Here is a 14,746-nt window from a genome sequence, read left to right on the forward strand (position 1 = left end):
TAAGAAAAGCCAGCTCACTCGGTTATTTATCCCAACCAATAATACCTTGTGACCATTCCGTTCCACCATTTCAAACCAGCTAAATGCTGAAAGGTGATTTGTGGCACAACAGAATCATAAACAGTCTGATAGCTTCATAAATTCTGTGAATATTGACATCATCTACATCTTAACTGAGCAAAGCAATGACAGTGAGCTCACCTAATAGTTAAGCTGGTTATGGCATTGGGTAGCCAAGAGGTAGAGAGCTGGACGAGTGTTGATTCAGTCCAAGATGCTGAGTTAGCAATTGGCAGGGGCAGATTATCTCTGAGTTGGAGCGCGAGAAATCATCCAGCTCTCCCATTCCTGTTTTCTATCTGCAATGATCACTAGAAGTGTGCCTATGAAAACAGGAACAGGAGTAGGACATTCAGTCCCTCAAGCCTGTTCTGCCATTCAATGAAGTCATAGTTGATCTGTATCTTAACTCCATCCACCTGCCTTGGCTCCATATCCTTTTAAGCCCTTGTGCAGATATTTGGGTCCCCAGACTGGATAAATAACCGGTCAGCGTTCCCTGTCTAGATTTGTGCATGAGATACAGCAATTGAGCCGGGGAGCGATATCTAGAAAGGAGTTAATGCCTTAATACTTATAGAAGAGGGGGAGGCAGGGACAGACATATGAGAATGTTGATAGAAAGAAGGGGGGGAAGGAAACAATGACCATTAACTTGTTGATCGATTTTCAGCAATTATCAATTAATCCACACCCTCATTTAATCTTATCAAGTTGCCATAGGTAGGGTGAGGTGGTATGGAATTTAATCTTTACCGACTGTGGGCAGTGTTTGAGATCCAATGTAGGATTTGATCCCAGCCAAGATAATTTCTACTGCAGAGATTGAATGCAGTTTTCTACATGGAATTCACTTTTATCTCAAGGAGAATTTGATCTTATCAGAGTACATCTCAAAGAGGAAGGAGTCTCAGCATTGGGACCCCGAAAACCCAAACAACATACCTGGTTCCAGCTAGCAGCAGAATTTTTGCATTTTCAAGGCCTTTAGTCAACAACTCTTTGACAACTTCTTGTATTATCAGCGCTCCCATGAAAGCATATTCACCTTCAACAAACAATAGGCAGAGACCAGTGAGTGCACTCTACACTGGGAATGGCTGTTACAGTAAAATCCCACCTTTTACTTTGACTCTTCTTTGTCTCCTGAAGGTACTGACTAATGCAGGGTACCAAAGGCCAAAGTGGCTATTCCTCCTACTTGTCACTTCACTGTGTCTGCTGGTAGCTATTTGACCATGGGAGGCATCAAACCTAAATCTAATTACGGCCTGACAAAACATTCACACGCATAGACTTTCCAAGGGGGATAATTAGATAGTAATGGGGACTTTATCCACTGGATAAAAGAAATTAATGTAGATTTTTAAAAGTTTGAGGGATTTTGAATAGAGTGAATGGGGAAAGACTTTTCAAAATTGAAAAAAGTGAGAAAAGAGGTTATGCAAAGATTATTTACGCAGGGAGTCATTGCTTTTCCACAGGGAGTTGTTGGGACAGACACCATTGCATCTTTTAAGGAAAAATTGGATAAATATTTGAAGCAGAGGGAGATTATAGGGACTGGGGAAGAGAGAGCAGTGCAGTGGGATTAATCTTGGACTGCTCTAACAAAGAGCTGGCATAGATCTAATGGGACTTTTATGTTAGTGCTGCTGGTAAGAGCAGCATTTGTTACCCAGGAAGTGATGGTAACTGGGTGAGTTGCTTAACCCCTTCAAGAGGGCAATTCAGATTCAACCATGTTGGTGTGGGGAGAGAATGACTGGGATAACAGCAGATTTATTTTTTAAATGACATTAGGGAACCAGTTTTTTTTAGAACAATCTGATAGATTTGTGGTCACTTTTACTGATAACAACTTTTTTATTCAAATGGCTAAATGGTCTACTTCTGTCTGTAACCTTGTTAGCTAAATTCACAGAACTCCAGTACCTCACCAAAATGGTCATTCTTCATGTGTAACCCTTCACGATGACTGTTGGCAAACTTTTGGACCTTGGAAGTCATTAATAAGCAAGTTTGATTCTGCCCCAATGCACACAAGCTTTCCAATAGTGGTCACCGGACAGCAATCAGGAGCGGGAACCTTAGTTCAAAGACACTGTGGTGAAGTGCAGTGCTCCTGTCTGTGCCCTGGACACATTCAGCAAACTAAATTCAATTATCAGACCCAGGACCTTCTAAATGCGTGTGGCTTTGTATCACTCCAGGTAGTGAGTTTACACATTTGGGGAACTCCAGTTAAGTTCCTCGGTGATAAATTCTGCTTAACATGGCACACATAGTCAAATGAAAACTTACTTTTCTCAGATTTCTGGGATGCTCCACTCCAAACATCACTTGAACAATAAGGGATGAAACTGAAATGGAAAACGTAAGTGCAATTAATGAATGTGCCTGATATAATTATTCAAGTGGAAATATTATTTTCAATGCAACACAGAATGGCAAATTGCTTATGAGTGGGAGAAGATGCAGAACACGCACACTTGCCTATGATAAACTTGCCCCGTAAAGCCAGTCCCAGATTTCAGCAGAGTGACTGTGGGGAAGGAGAGTCACTGAGAAACAGACCTCTGTTTCATCCCTTCTCTACAGGGAGGGAAGGAAAACTGAGAGAATCATTCATCCTGGTATTTGCTCTCCTGAACTTCTTTATGTATCAAAAGCAGGACTGACTGAGGTCAGGGAGCAGGCCACTGCTGCCTTCTACCCTGAACGGTGAGTGGTGCAGGAGGTCAAATGACAGAGGCAGAAAAGTAACGTCCAAATCAGGAGAAATGATGCATGAGATTATATCTCCCACCCTGTACTTAAGCTATTTATAAATATCATGTGGCTTTCAGAATGCACAGGAGCTGTTGGAATGACTATATGGCATACTTTGGTGTGTTTTCTACCTTTTTGCAGATAACTCTGGTTAGAAGAACTAAATATAACTTAATCCCAGCATAAGACGCCATAACATCAGCAAAGTCTCCACAAGGGTGCAAGCAAATTCAGAACAGATTCCCACTTGGTTCTCTAGATGGGAATAGTGAAGTCAGTCCTGACATATGCAAAGTGGTCCTAAGCAACAGTTTTGCTTCCCAAGATCTATTGTTTTTAAATGGGTGTTTTTCCCCTCATGTTCTTACTTTTCGCCCCTTGTCACTCAAAGGTGCAAAATCCTGCTGGGGTTTGACATCATTTCTCATCCCAGATGAGCATTCTTCTTGTGCGTCCAACCAGTGAGTTTTGGTAGGTGCCACCTGAACCTTCCAAACTGACTATGAACCCTATCTTATCTGCATCCATTGTTCACTCCAATGAACAGAAATCTGAAGTAGGAATCCCAACTCATATTTTCCTTTTTGATTCAAGGGTATCAAGGGCCAACTGTAATGCCTTCACCCCTTCCCCAGCTATGACTGACTGACCCAGCACGGAAGTGTAACTGAAGCCAGGACTTTCATGATTTGTATTGTTTTTTATTAATTCACGGGATGTAGGCGCCACTGGCAAGGCCAGCAATTATTACCCATCCCTCATTGCCTTCCAGAAACACTAAAGAAGCTTGACATCATCCAGGACAAAGCAGCCTGTATGATCGGCAGCCCACCCATCACCTTAAACATACATCCCCTCCACCACCGATACACAGTGGCAGCAGGGTGCACCATCTACATGATGAACTGCAGCAATTTGTCAAGCCTCCTTCAACAGCACCTCCCAAACCCACGACTACTACCAACTAGAAGGACAAGGGCAGCAGATGCATGGGAACATCACCAACTGCAAGCTCCTCTCCAAGCCACTCACCATACTGATTTAGAACTATATCACAGTTCCTTCACTGTCACTGGGTCAGAATCCTGGAACTCCCTCCCTAACAGCACTGTGGGTGGACCTACACCACATGGACTGCAATGGTTCAAGAAAGCGGTTCACCACCACCTTTTCAAGGGTAATTAGGGGTGGGCAATAAAGCTGGCTTCAACTAATGCTCACAACCCAAGAAAGAGCGAAAAAAAAAGTGATGAGTCACTTTCTTGAGCCGCTGTGGATGGTGTAGTCTAGATACTCCCACTGTTTTGTTCGGTATGGAGGTCCAGGATTTTGACCAAACAAGGTTGAAGGAACGATGATATGTTTCCAAAGCAGGAGGATAGTGTGTGATTTGGAGGAGAATTTGGAGGTGGTGGTGTTCCCATGCACCAATGCCCTTGTTCTTCTAGGTGGTTGTTGGTCATGGGTTTGGGTATTCAGTGCCAAACCTGGTCATGCATTTTCCCAGTGAGCCCATCAAGCGAGTTTGTCTGTTTTCTACTCTTGTGTTTAATATTCACATTTTTTTCCCATTTTTGGTTCAGACTTATTTGAGTTGGCCAAAACTTACACTATATTAGCGTTCCACCAGTACGGGTTTTCTTCTGGCTGAGGAGATAGGATTCCAGTTCCTGATGAGATAAAAGCCCCAGAATCATCAGAGCCAAGAGCTTAATGTGAATTTGTCAACACACCACATTTCTTTGATATTTAGTGGAACATCTTGATGGACACCAGTGTTTTGACTTGTCAGAGATATAAAGGAACTGCAATCAGTTCTGCTGCATGCTGAGAGTGCACATCAGGAAAATTCAACCATGCACTTTTACGTTTGGAAAATTAGGGCTGGGGGTGGGGGTGGGTGAGGCTCTTGGTTTATGATAGGATTGTCAAATGTTGGACAAACTCCAGCTACATTATGAGACATTTAGTTCCAAATGAATGCACATCTGCAGGTGTCTTATTTCACAGGAGTTATTTCATTTTTGTAGTGTCCCTCAGTGAAGTTGCCAACTAATGTCAATTTGCACTAAATTGTGAGCAGTTTTATGTGGTGGACCCTACCCATTAGAAACCAGGACTGACTCTGGGATACTGTGGAAACCTCATTGGCATAGTAGCTATGGGAGAGGAGAGGTAGGTGGGGGAGAGTGAATGAGAGCAGTCCTTTTTTCCATTCAAGTGTCAAAAGCACTAAACAGTCCCAGTACATAATAACAGTTTGAAGTTATATCGTGGCTTCAGTATAGCGAAGTCTCAAGGTGCTTCACAGGAGCATTAACAATATATGTACATTATATATGATTATGGGTATTTTTCTAAAGCTGTACATTATGAGTGCACTGACGTATTCTATTAGGTGCCGGTATCTTGTCCAATAATAAATAACTTTGACCTATTTCCACAGGTTTTTGGTGCTATCATTCAGTGAATAACCATTCCACAGGTCTAATGGTTCCCAAAATGATTATTTTAAAGCTTTATTCTTCTGCAGTGTTTTTCCCCTATTGTCCGAAGCAATCGGGCAGCTTCCAAGCCGGTCATTTCCAACACTAACCTGTTTTACTGCGAGGCCAGTTGGTGGAGCTCATTAATCGGCGCATGGTGTCATATCGAGTGTCACAGTTCTCTTTGCTGAAACAGTACCAGCCCCCTGAGAGAACAAAAGCAAATAGCACAATTAATATGCACGAACAGGACAAGCAGTGTGACACATCCAATGGATTAGAATCACTCCAATTTGCGCCCCATAATTGGAATGTTTCTAGCTGTAAACGCTGGAGGTCTGCAAATAAAAAGACAATTAAAATGTAAGTGCAAACTCCTCGTCAGAACTGATAACTGCAAAAGTGAGACATTTAATCATGAACAAAAGAGTGGGGGAGAGGGTGAGGAATGGGTTGAATGTCCAAACAGGGTTTTTAGGAAACTTGTTGGATGAAGTTTGATGATCGTCGCTATGAGGCAACCAAAAGGCATCAAAGGAATTGGGTATTAGTGGGGAAGCGTCGGAGGTGAAATGATACAGGAAGGAAAATGGGGCGGAAAGATAAAAGCTGCAAGTACAGAAAGTCTGGAAGAAACAAAGAAAATTCTGGAAACACGAGCCAGTTTGTCAGCACACGCAGAAGGAAAAAGCAGAATCACACCCAGGGAGCTAATCGCCAGCTCAGCTACCGACAGCAGCGAAGTCCCAGTGCATCCCCCCAATTCACGTGAGTGAGAAACTAGCAGAAATACTTCTGAGAGGAGGAGACCAGAAGTCAATCTTTACTCACAATTGTAGATTTATTCACAAAATGAAACATTACAAATGTATAGCTCCTAACTCTACAACCCAACACCAGTGTCAATAGTGTCTTTTTATATGCGCTCAAATAATCATCTTATGAATGCCCTCCACCTGTAAATACCTAATCATCATTTATACAATACATGAAGTTGAAAGGTACTCAGATTGTGTCCATTTGTGTTATTATTACATTTTTGTTCCTGGCTTGATTTTAAATCCTCTGCTTAAAGTGGCACAGGATTAATACAATACATGGAGCATACTGAGGTCATTGTGTCACCAATTACAAGCTGTCTGGCACATTTTACAAAAACATCCCAAAATAAATAAACTTTAAATCTCTAAATGCAACAATCACATTGCATGGGTTAAAATATGCTCAGTGCAAAATCTGAAACCCTTTTCTTCATTAACACTCTCCAGTGTACAGTGTACTCTGACACATGGGCGAGATTTTAACTTACTCAAAACCCATTCACTTACATAGAATTAAACTAGGGTCTACTGTGTTTGGAAATTGCTATTTTCTATTACAGAAACCAGTGATATTAGCACTAGAAGTTTTAAGGAGTGGAGGATGTGGATGACACCAGCAAGGCAGCATTTATTGCCCATCACTAGTTATGCTGAGGGCATTAAGAATCAAATTTATAATATGGGACTGGGGTTACATATAAGTCCAGACCATATTGGGGCTGTCAGTTTCTGAAAGGAGATTAGAGAACTAGTTGGATATTTACTACAATTCAACAGCTTTTATAATAACTTTCTGGTGCTAGGTCAGAAAATTACCAAATTTATTAAATCCCATTTCACAACTAAACTGCCACATCCACATATTTATTTACCATATTGTTACAAATACACAGAAGGAGAACTTGCTTAACATAAATTGCTTTGTTATTATGCCAGTGCATTCAGTTGCTCTTAACTTTGTCATGTCTTTGACATGTTCCCACCATTACCACCAATGTGAAAGACAGTGGAGGAGACATGTGAGACTGTGGTTTTTGTTGAGATGATTACTACAGTCATTACAGTTGGCCTAAGCACCCCTGGGCTAGGTAGGGGCCAATTGGACATGATCCCCACAGGATCATAAAATCGCAAGATTGAAACCTAGGAAGGCGGTTGTTGGGTTCAACTTAAATTGTTCCATTCATCCAAAATGACTCTACAGTCTCTCCATCAAACCGCGCACCAACTGTTTCCCAAATGGCTGAAGGGTTTGTTTCTCTGCAGGTTGCCCTCTGCCATGCCGTATCCATGGGACCACACCCAGAATGGTCAGGGTGTTCCAGAACCTGCTCTCTATGGAATCATTCTTGAGAACAAATCATAACTGACCAGAAGTCTAACTAGAGAAAACCAATTTGAGGAGTTTTGATTTTTAAAGAAAGCAACTGGTCAACTTACAACAACAGCTTGCATTTACGTAGCAGCTGTGTGTAGTAAAGTATCCAAAGGCATTTCACAGGAGAGTTACTGAACAAAATTTGACACGAGTCGCATAAGGAGGGCACATTATAGTTCTTTAAAATATAAGGAGTGTCTTAAAATGAGGATAGGGAGATAAAGAGGCAGAGAGGTTTAGGGAGGGAATTCCAAAACTTAGGACGTAGGCAGATGAAGGCATGGCCACCAATGGAGGGGTGATTAAAATCTGGGTTGCGCAAGAGGGCAGAATTGAGTGAAAAAAACAGAAAATGTGCTGGAAAAACTGAGCAGAGCTCTGAAGGGTCATATGGACTTGAAACATCAACGCTGTTTTTCTCTCCAGAGATGCTGTCAGACCTCTTGAGTTTTTCCAGCATTTTCTGTTTTTTTTTGGATTTCCAGCATCTATAGTATTTTGCTCTTATCTTAGGACAGAATTAAGTGCCAGGCATGGCTCAGTTGGCCATACTCTCACCTCTGGATCAGAGGGTTGTGGCATTATCACAGCAGTGACTTGAGTGCAAAACTCTAGGCTAACACTCCAGTGCTGCACAAAGTAAGTGCTGCACTATTTTGAGCAAAGGACTTCCATCTGTTATCCAGACCAGTACTTTTCCCCCAATCAGTTTACCAAACAAAACAGATTATCTGGCCATTATCAATTTGCTGGTTGTGGGAACTTGCTGTGTGAAAATTGGTTGCTGCATTCCCTGCATTACAACTGTGACCACACTGTGCAATTACTTCATTGGCTGCAAAGGTTTTGAAAGGCGCTGTAGGTGCAAGTCTGCCTTCCCTTCGAATTGGTGGCATGCGGGTAGTTGGGAGGGTTGTAGCACTGAAGGTGCACAGAGAGATTGCGAGGGGCAAGGCCAAATTGGAATTTGAAAACAAGGATGAGAACTTTCAAATCGAGGTGTCACTGAAATGGGAACCAGTGTAGGTCAGGAATGAAGGATGAACAGGACTTGTTGGGAGTTAGAATATAAATAAAAGGAACGGTATCCATGTTGTGGTTGGATTTCTGGCAGAAATAATGTCCAGTACCTGACAGATCCCCTTTATAGACGTTTCAGCCCCTGTAGACTTCACCAATAAATTATGAACCTCTTAAAACTCACTCACCCCTTCCATGGAGTTTTGTGGCATGATTGATTTCCATTATCAAATCAAATCCTTCTCAAAATACTTTCTGTTTGCAAATTAAACTTTCCTTCTCTGTCTGAAATAAATTTGGTACTAGAATTAAAGTTTTAGGAATATGAATCCAGACTGGATAAACTGTGACTGGGAGTTTGCGACAGGACACAGTGAATGAAAAGGAGGAATGAGTTTGTGGGCTTGGGTGGCCTGATTCAGTCAGAGTGTCAATGAGAATTAAAAGGGCAACAAAAAGGTAAAATACTGCAGGTGCCAGCAATCTGAAACAAAAAAGAAATGCAAAGCGCTGGAGATATTCGACTGGGTGGGGCAGCACCATTTTAGAAAAGGCCATGAGTGGTATTACAGCTAAAAGTTGTGGTGCTTTCTCGGCCTGCTGGGCATCTCAGGGGGTTTCTGTCTTTAATGGGGGTCTCAGTTTCAGCCAGGGCAAACCCGATCGATAGAAGAAGTGAAAGTTGTAGGTGAAACCAGTTTCTCTTGCTGCGCAGGTAAGGTATGCGCCGCAACATTTTATTTTGAATAGATGTTAAAGATAAATGTCCATGACCTCTCGATGTTATAATTTCTAGGAAACGGCTAACTTCAAAAGTACCTCATTGACTGTGCACTGTCCAGAGGACGGGAAGGATGCTATATAAATGCACGTCCTTTCTTTAAAACTCACCCAAACCTGATCATCCTCATTAAATACCCCAAACTCACCTTCTAAGAAGATCAGCCAGCGTCTGCTGCCCTTGGACTCTTTCATGTAATACCTACGAGAGCAATGAAAAAACAGTCAATTGATTTTTTTAATTAATCGAACTTGAAGTGGAATCTATTTAAAAATATATCTAGAGATGTATCTTTAATGCAAAAAAAAAAGGCTTTGAAGTTGGAGTCTCATCAATAATGTAATTTCAGTGTTCAAAAGATTCCGTAGACTGGGAAAGTCATTCCAGGTTCTTGTCAGGATGGGAATCTGGATGTTTTTTTTTTAACTGATAATATGCAAATATGGGAGAGCTCATCTCACACGAGTGATTTAAAGCAGCAGCCAGTTACACGGATGGACCTGAGCGGCCATGGTATGCGGTGAAGTGAAGGGCGCTTTAAAACATTGCTACCCGTGGGTCACAATGTCGATGAACCCTTAAAGGGGCAATTCCGGTTCAAACAGGAGTGGTCCCACCTTCCAAACAGCAACAAGGGGTACAAGCGGATGGTTGTTAAGGGGGTGGGTGTTAATCGCTTGCTGCCTATTTCGCAGCCCGATTATACAGAAGGTTACCGGAATTCTAGGATCTCCAACCTCTGCCGGTGTTATTACCCCGAGCGGAGAGGTCCGGTGTAACCGGGTGGGATGGGTATAAGACTGAGAGAAACGTCTTTCAATTGGGGGTCACCCTTTTAGGACAGAGATGAGGAGAATTTTTTTTTCTCTCAGGGGGTTGTGCAACTTTGGAATTCTCTGCCTCAGTCGGTGGTGGAGGCGGGGTCACTGAATATTTTTAAGGCAGAGGGAGGTAGCTTCTTGTTAGGCAAGGGAATCAAAGTTTATCGGGGGTAGATGGGAATGTGGAAATCGAAACGCAAGAAGATCAGCCATGATTCTTATTGAAAGGGGAGCAGGCTCGAGGGGCCGAATGGTCTACTCCTGTTCCTATTTCTTACGTTCTTATTTGAGGCTTCAAGAAGGGAGTTGCATCTTAGACCGTTTAGATTTGACAAGTAACATTTGTCGCCCTTTAAAAGAAGCACCGAATTGTTTGATGGCCTGTAAAATGGAGTTTGAATTCACTCAAGCCTGGAGACTTTAACGTGTTAACTGGTGCGCTCTGAACATTTTAAATTATCCTTTTCTTTAAAAGTTCAGTCACAGTGCATCGAGCGTTGGAGAGCACATCCACTCGCGCTCCACACACGCACATAGCCACAATAGTTCCACAAATTCCTAAACTGCTCCTTCAAAAAGACACTTCCACGCTTTAGGGTAACGCAATATGAAAATTTAAGTAAGTCGCAGTATGAAATTATCAAAAGGAATCCCGCCCGCACGGAAATGTGCCGCGTGTCTGGGGAAGGGGGACCAGCTTTTAATGTGACACCTCAGGTCGCAGCTAATGCCTGTTCTTGAGGTTTGTATTTATGTATTAAACTGTGTGACTTAGAAGAATTTACATGGAGTGGCCAGTTTCTTGGTTGCTAATTCTGAGTTGATTTGAGGGTTGGGGGGGGGGGGTGTGGAGGAGGCGAGAGGTAGGTAGGGTGTTGTGAAATTAACCAGGATGTCTGTTTCACAAAGAGAGAGAAAAGGGGGAGGAAAGAGGGGTGGTGGGGGTGGGGGTGGGGGGTGGGGGGGTGAGTTATAGAGTTTCTTTTTCATTGTTAGAGTCACCCTGGAAAGTGGCTGTGTCGGCGGCTGTCAGCGAGCAAGAGAGGCTGTTTCACAGGGAAACTCCATTCAAAATCTTCAAATTCCCAGTAAATGTTTAGCTGGTGTGTTTTGGGAGTGTGTGCATGTGTATGTGTGTGTGTGTGTGTGTGTGTGGCGGGGGTGGGAATAAATCCATTCAAAAACTACAGAAAATACATACTGCAAATTCACAGCAGAATGACCGACACTGGGAGATTGGTTACATTCAGGAGGAGAATTTTAGCTTTTTTTTGGAGGGGGAGGAAGGGGTGATGACGGATTTTGACCAACACTTCTAAATTTCGGCTGGGACTCCCGTGTTCCTGAGAGCTACTGGGGTTTAAAGGGACCATCTGAAGCTGTCGCGTGTTTTTAGGCAGAATGACATCTGCGCCCATTGCCAGCTGCTATCCCGGGGGGGGGGCTGAACAGTTTCAAAGGAGCCAAGCGGGACCGATCCCAATTTCCTTACCCGGCCGGTGTCCCGTCGTTACAGGTAACCGAGGAGTTGGCCAGAAAGTGAAGCTTCATGTCATCGTTCAGCTTCTGAGCGGAGCAGGGGTAGAGGGACTGAGCCAAGCTCTTGATCTGAGCCATGAAGTTATCGATGTTCCCTTCCACGGCGGTGAAGTCCAGGGTGAAGCTCTCCTCGGTGTCCGCCGCCGCCGCCGCCGCCGCCGGCTGACGCTGCGGGCTCCAGCCGGGCGCCTGGCTCCTCTCCCGGGCGGCCAGCCCTTGCGCCCGCCGGTAGTGCGAGCTCTGGCGGCCAGCCCTCCAGCTCTTCCTGCCCTCGGACGAGCCGCCGAGCTGGAGCAGGGCGATGGAGAAGAGCAGCGGGCGCCACAGGCTCAGATCAGAGCTCATCTCCCACTCTCTCTCTCTCTCTCTCTCCCTGGAATTGGCCAAGGCAGAAAAATCGGTGGAAGTTGCTGTGGCTACTCCTCAGCCTAACAGAGCAGTGCACTGGGGCTTCTTAGGGGAGCTGGGTTACAGTGTAACATTAAAATCAAAACCTAAAAGTTAACAATTAAGAACTTAGGGGAAAAAAATAAAAACAGTGCATCCCAAATGTTTCAATTTGCAGTAAAGATAAATTTCCCCAATAATTACTGGCCACCTATTTCAAAAATCCGGTTCGTTCTCCGATCGGCTTAATATATATTTCTTCTTAAGTAAGGTACTAAAGAAATCCTATTGCATTTGCTCCGAAGTCTTGTTCGGCCCGGGGGTGCTAAACGGCGTTGGGAAACTCTCCAGCCGCCGACCGCCGCCTCAGCTTGTTAAATACTGAACTCCAAACCCCGGTCCAGTTAGGTAACTAATATGGCTCGGAAATTTGTTCTCCCCCCCCCACCCCCCTTCCCCATCCCCCCTCCCCCCCCCCCCCCCCCCCCCCCCCCCCCCCCCCCACCCCCCTTCCCCACCCCCCCTCCCCCCCCTCCCCCCCCCCCCCCCCCCCCCCCCAACGATCTCCGCTTATTTCAGCTTCCCTCTAACTCTGCCAATGAACGCGCTCGCCAAACCCAGGGACTGAAAACTGGGCGTACTGAATTACTGTTTGGAGATGCTCAATCCCCCCTCCTCTCTGAGCTAAGGTGTTGCAGCTAAAAGCGTTTGATCTTGGGGGGAGGTGGTGAGGGGGTTTTGAGTGCGAGGTTTTCTTTACCTCGTCCGTTTGCGCCATCGAAACACTCCCCCCCCCTTCAAAAAAAATGACAGGAATTGAATATTGCAGGAAGGAAAGAGAGAGAGAGAGAGAGAGAGAGATCCCTTTGATGTTGCCGCTGTGTTATTGCTGCTGAAGATCAGACACCGGCTGACCCAGTCCCTCATGAAAGTCTTGCATGCAAATGTAACAAGAAAAAAAAAACCCTACCTGCTTTCCTCTAGACTTAAACCCCCGTGTCCCTGGATCTTTAAGTATCTCTCTTACGTTGGAGATATTTCACTAAACTGATGGTGTCCCGGTTGCTGCCCGCGGTTATCAGTCGGACCCACATCTGCTTCAGCCCCGTTCGTGCTGTCTGCAGACATGTTTGAAACCTCTATCCGTTTATTGGAATGGCCCATTGAAATGTATCCCAAGCCGGCATCGGGAGAGCAGCGCTTGTTTTTTTTTTCAATGTCCAGGTCAGAGCCTTTGCAAAAAATCAAACCACCCTCCCCTCCCCCAAACACTTTATTACAGAGAATGGAAACCCCGAGTGTCTAAGATCTGCCTTTCGGGATGTTCAGCCGGTTGGCGGATTCTGTTGATGTGGAGTTGCCGCCGAATGCGAGAGTTTGTAACTGAGCGATGCGTCGCTTGTGTTCCACTCTGAAATGGGTTTGATCCACAGGGAGAGAGAGAGAGAAACACACAGGCGGCTTCTTCAATGAACCAAAAACTCCTCGGCAGCTCCAGACTAGCCTGCCCACAGCCTTCAGTCACATCCCCCTATTATTTCCCAGTCATGGCTTGTTTACACGCACTTCAGAAAACAATATGAGGGGAAGTAATGTGTAATGATTGCTCTTAAATCGTCTGCGCTACAAACTGAGTACCACGCGGAAACTTCATTCAAAGGGCGAAGCAAACAGATTGCCTTTTCTCTGTTTTCAATTAACAATTAAACGTATCTTTTTGAAGTGATTGATTCAGATAAGGGATGGGGACTTGAGATAAGGGTTGTTTATTCAAGGAACAATACGAGAGAAAAAACCCCCCAGAAGTTTTTAACACGCAGTGTCTCGCCTGGGACCCGGAGGGCGGAGAGTCGCCTCTCCTGGTTTGGGCACAGGGAGCACCTCAGATTCAGCTCTTCATCTGGGACACAGGGTGGAGGGAGGGAGAGTGGGTGGACGGAGGAGAGGGTGGAGGCGGCATTGGTCCAGGGAGAACGGGGGCATGAAACAACTGGGCAGGAAGAGGCAGATTGCTGCAGGGTGAAAGAGGAGGAGGAAGGAGAGAGTTGGAGGGAGTGATGGTGGAGGGAGTGATGGCGCGAGAGGGTTGGAGGGAATGATGGCGGGAGAGGGTGGAGGGAGTGAGGTGGAGGGAGAGAGGTAGAGGTAGTGAGGTGGAGGGAGAATGGTGGAGGGAGTGATGGCGGGAGAGGGGTGGAGGGAGTGAGGTGGAGGGAGAGAGGTGGAGGGAGAGAGGTGGAGGTAGTGAGGTGGAGGGGGAGTGATGGCGGGAGAGGGGCGGAGGGTGTGAGGTGGAGGGAGAGAGGTGGAGGGGGAATGCTGGAGGGAGTGATGGCGTGAGAGGGGTGGAGGGAGTGAGGTGGAGGGAGTTATGGCAGGAGAGGGGTGGAGGGAGTGAGGTGGAGGGGGAATGCTGGAGGGAGTGATGGCGTGAGAGGGGTGGAGGGAGTGAGGTGGAGGGGGAATGCTGGAGGGAGTGATGGAGGGAGTGAGATGGAGGGAAAGTAGTAGATTGGGAGAGTGGTGGTAGGAGAGGTGGGGAGATGGATGGAGTGGTGGAGAGGGACAAAATAATGTTCGTGGTTTTAGGAGGAGATGCTGATAGGGTGAGATGAAGAGGGGTAGGAGGAGGCTCAGGTGGAGCATAAACACCAGCACGGACAAGTTGGGCCGAATGGCCG

General features: G+C 45.2%; 1 protein-coding gene across 1 annotated transcript in view; it reads right to left on the reverse strand.

The window, feature by feature from the left end:
- Positions 1–11,855, reverse strand: part of notum1a (notum, palmitoleoyl-protein carboxylesterase a) — a 31,087-nt gene extending 19,232 nt beyond the window's left edge. The window contains exons 1-6 of the mRNA XM_041217154.1: positions 11,632–11,855; positions 9,467–9,519; positions 5,429–5,524; positions 4,442–4,502; positions 2,365–2,423; positions 1,006–1,108 (exon numbers count right to left, since the gene is read on the reverse strand). Of these exons, the coding sequence (XP_041073088.1) occupies positions 1,006–1,108; positions 2,365–2,423; positions 4,442–4,502; positions 5,429–5,524; positions 9,467–9,519; positions 11,632–11,756 (497 nt within the window). The 5' untranslated portion in view covers positions 11,757–11,855. The remainder of the gene's footprint in view (positions 1–1,005; positions 1,109–2,364; positions 2,424–4,441; positions 4,503–5,428; positions 5,525–9,466; positions 9,520–11,631) is intronic.
- Positions 11,856–14,746: the final 2,891 nt, after the last annotated feature.

The sequence above is a fragment of the Carcharodon carcharias genome, chromosome 22, assembly GCF_017639515.1.
Source record: "Carcharodon carcharias isolate sCarCar2 chromosome 22, sCarCar2.pri, whole genome shotgun sequence".
In the NCBI taxonomy this organism is placed as follows: domain Eukaryota; kingdom Metazoa; phylum Chordata; class Chondrichthyes; order Lamniformes; family Lamnidae; genus Carcharodon; species Carcharodon carcharias.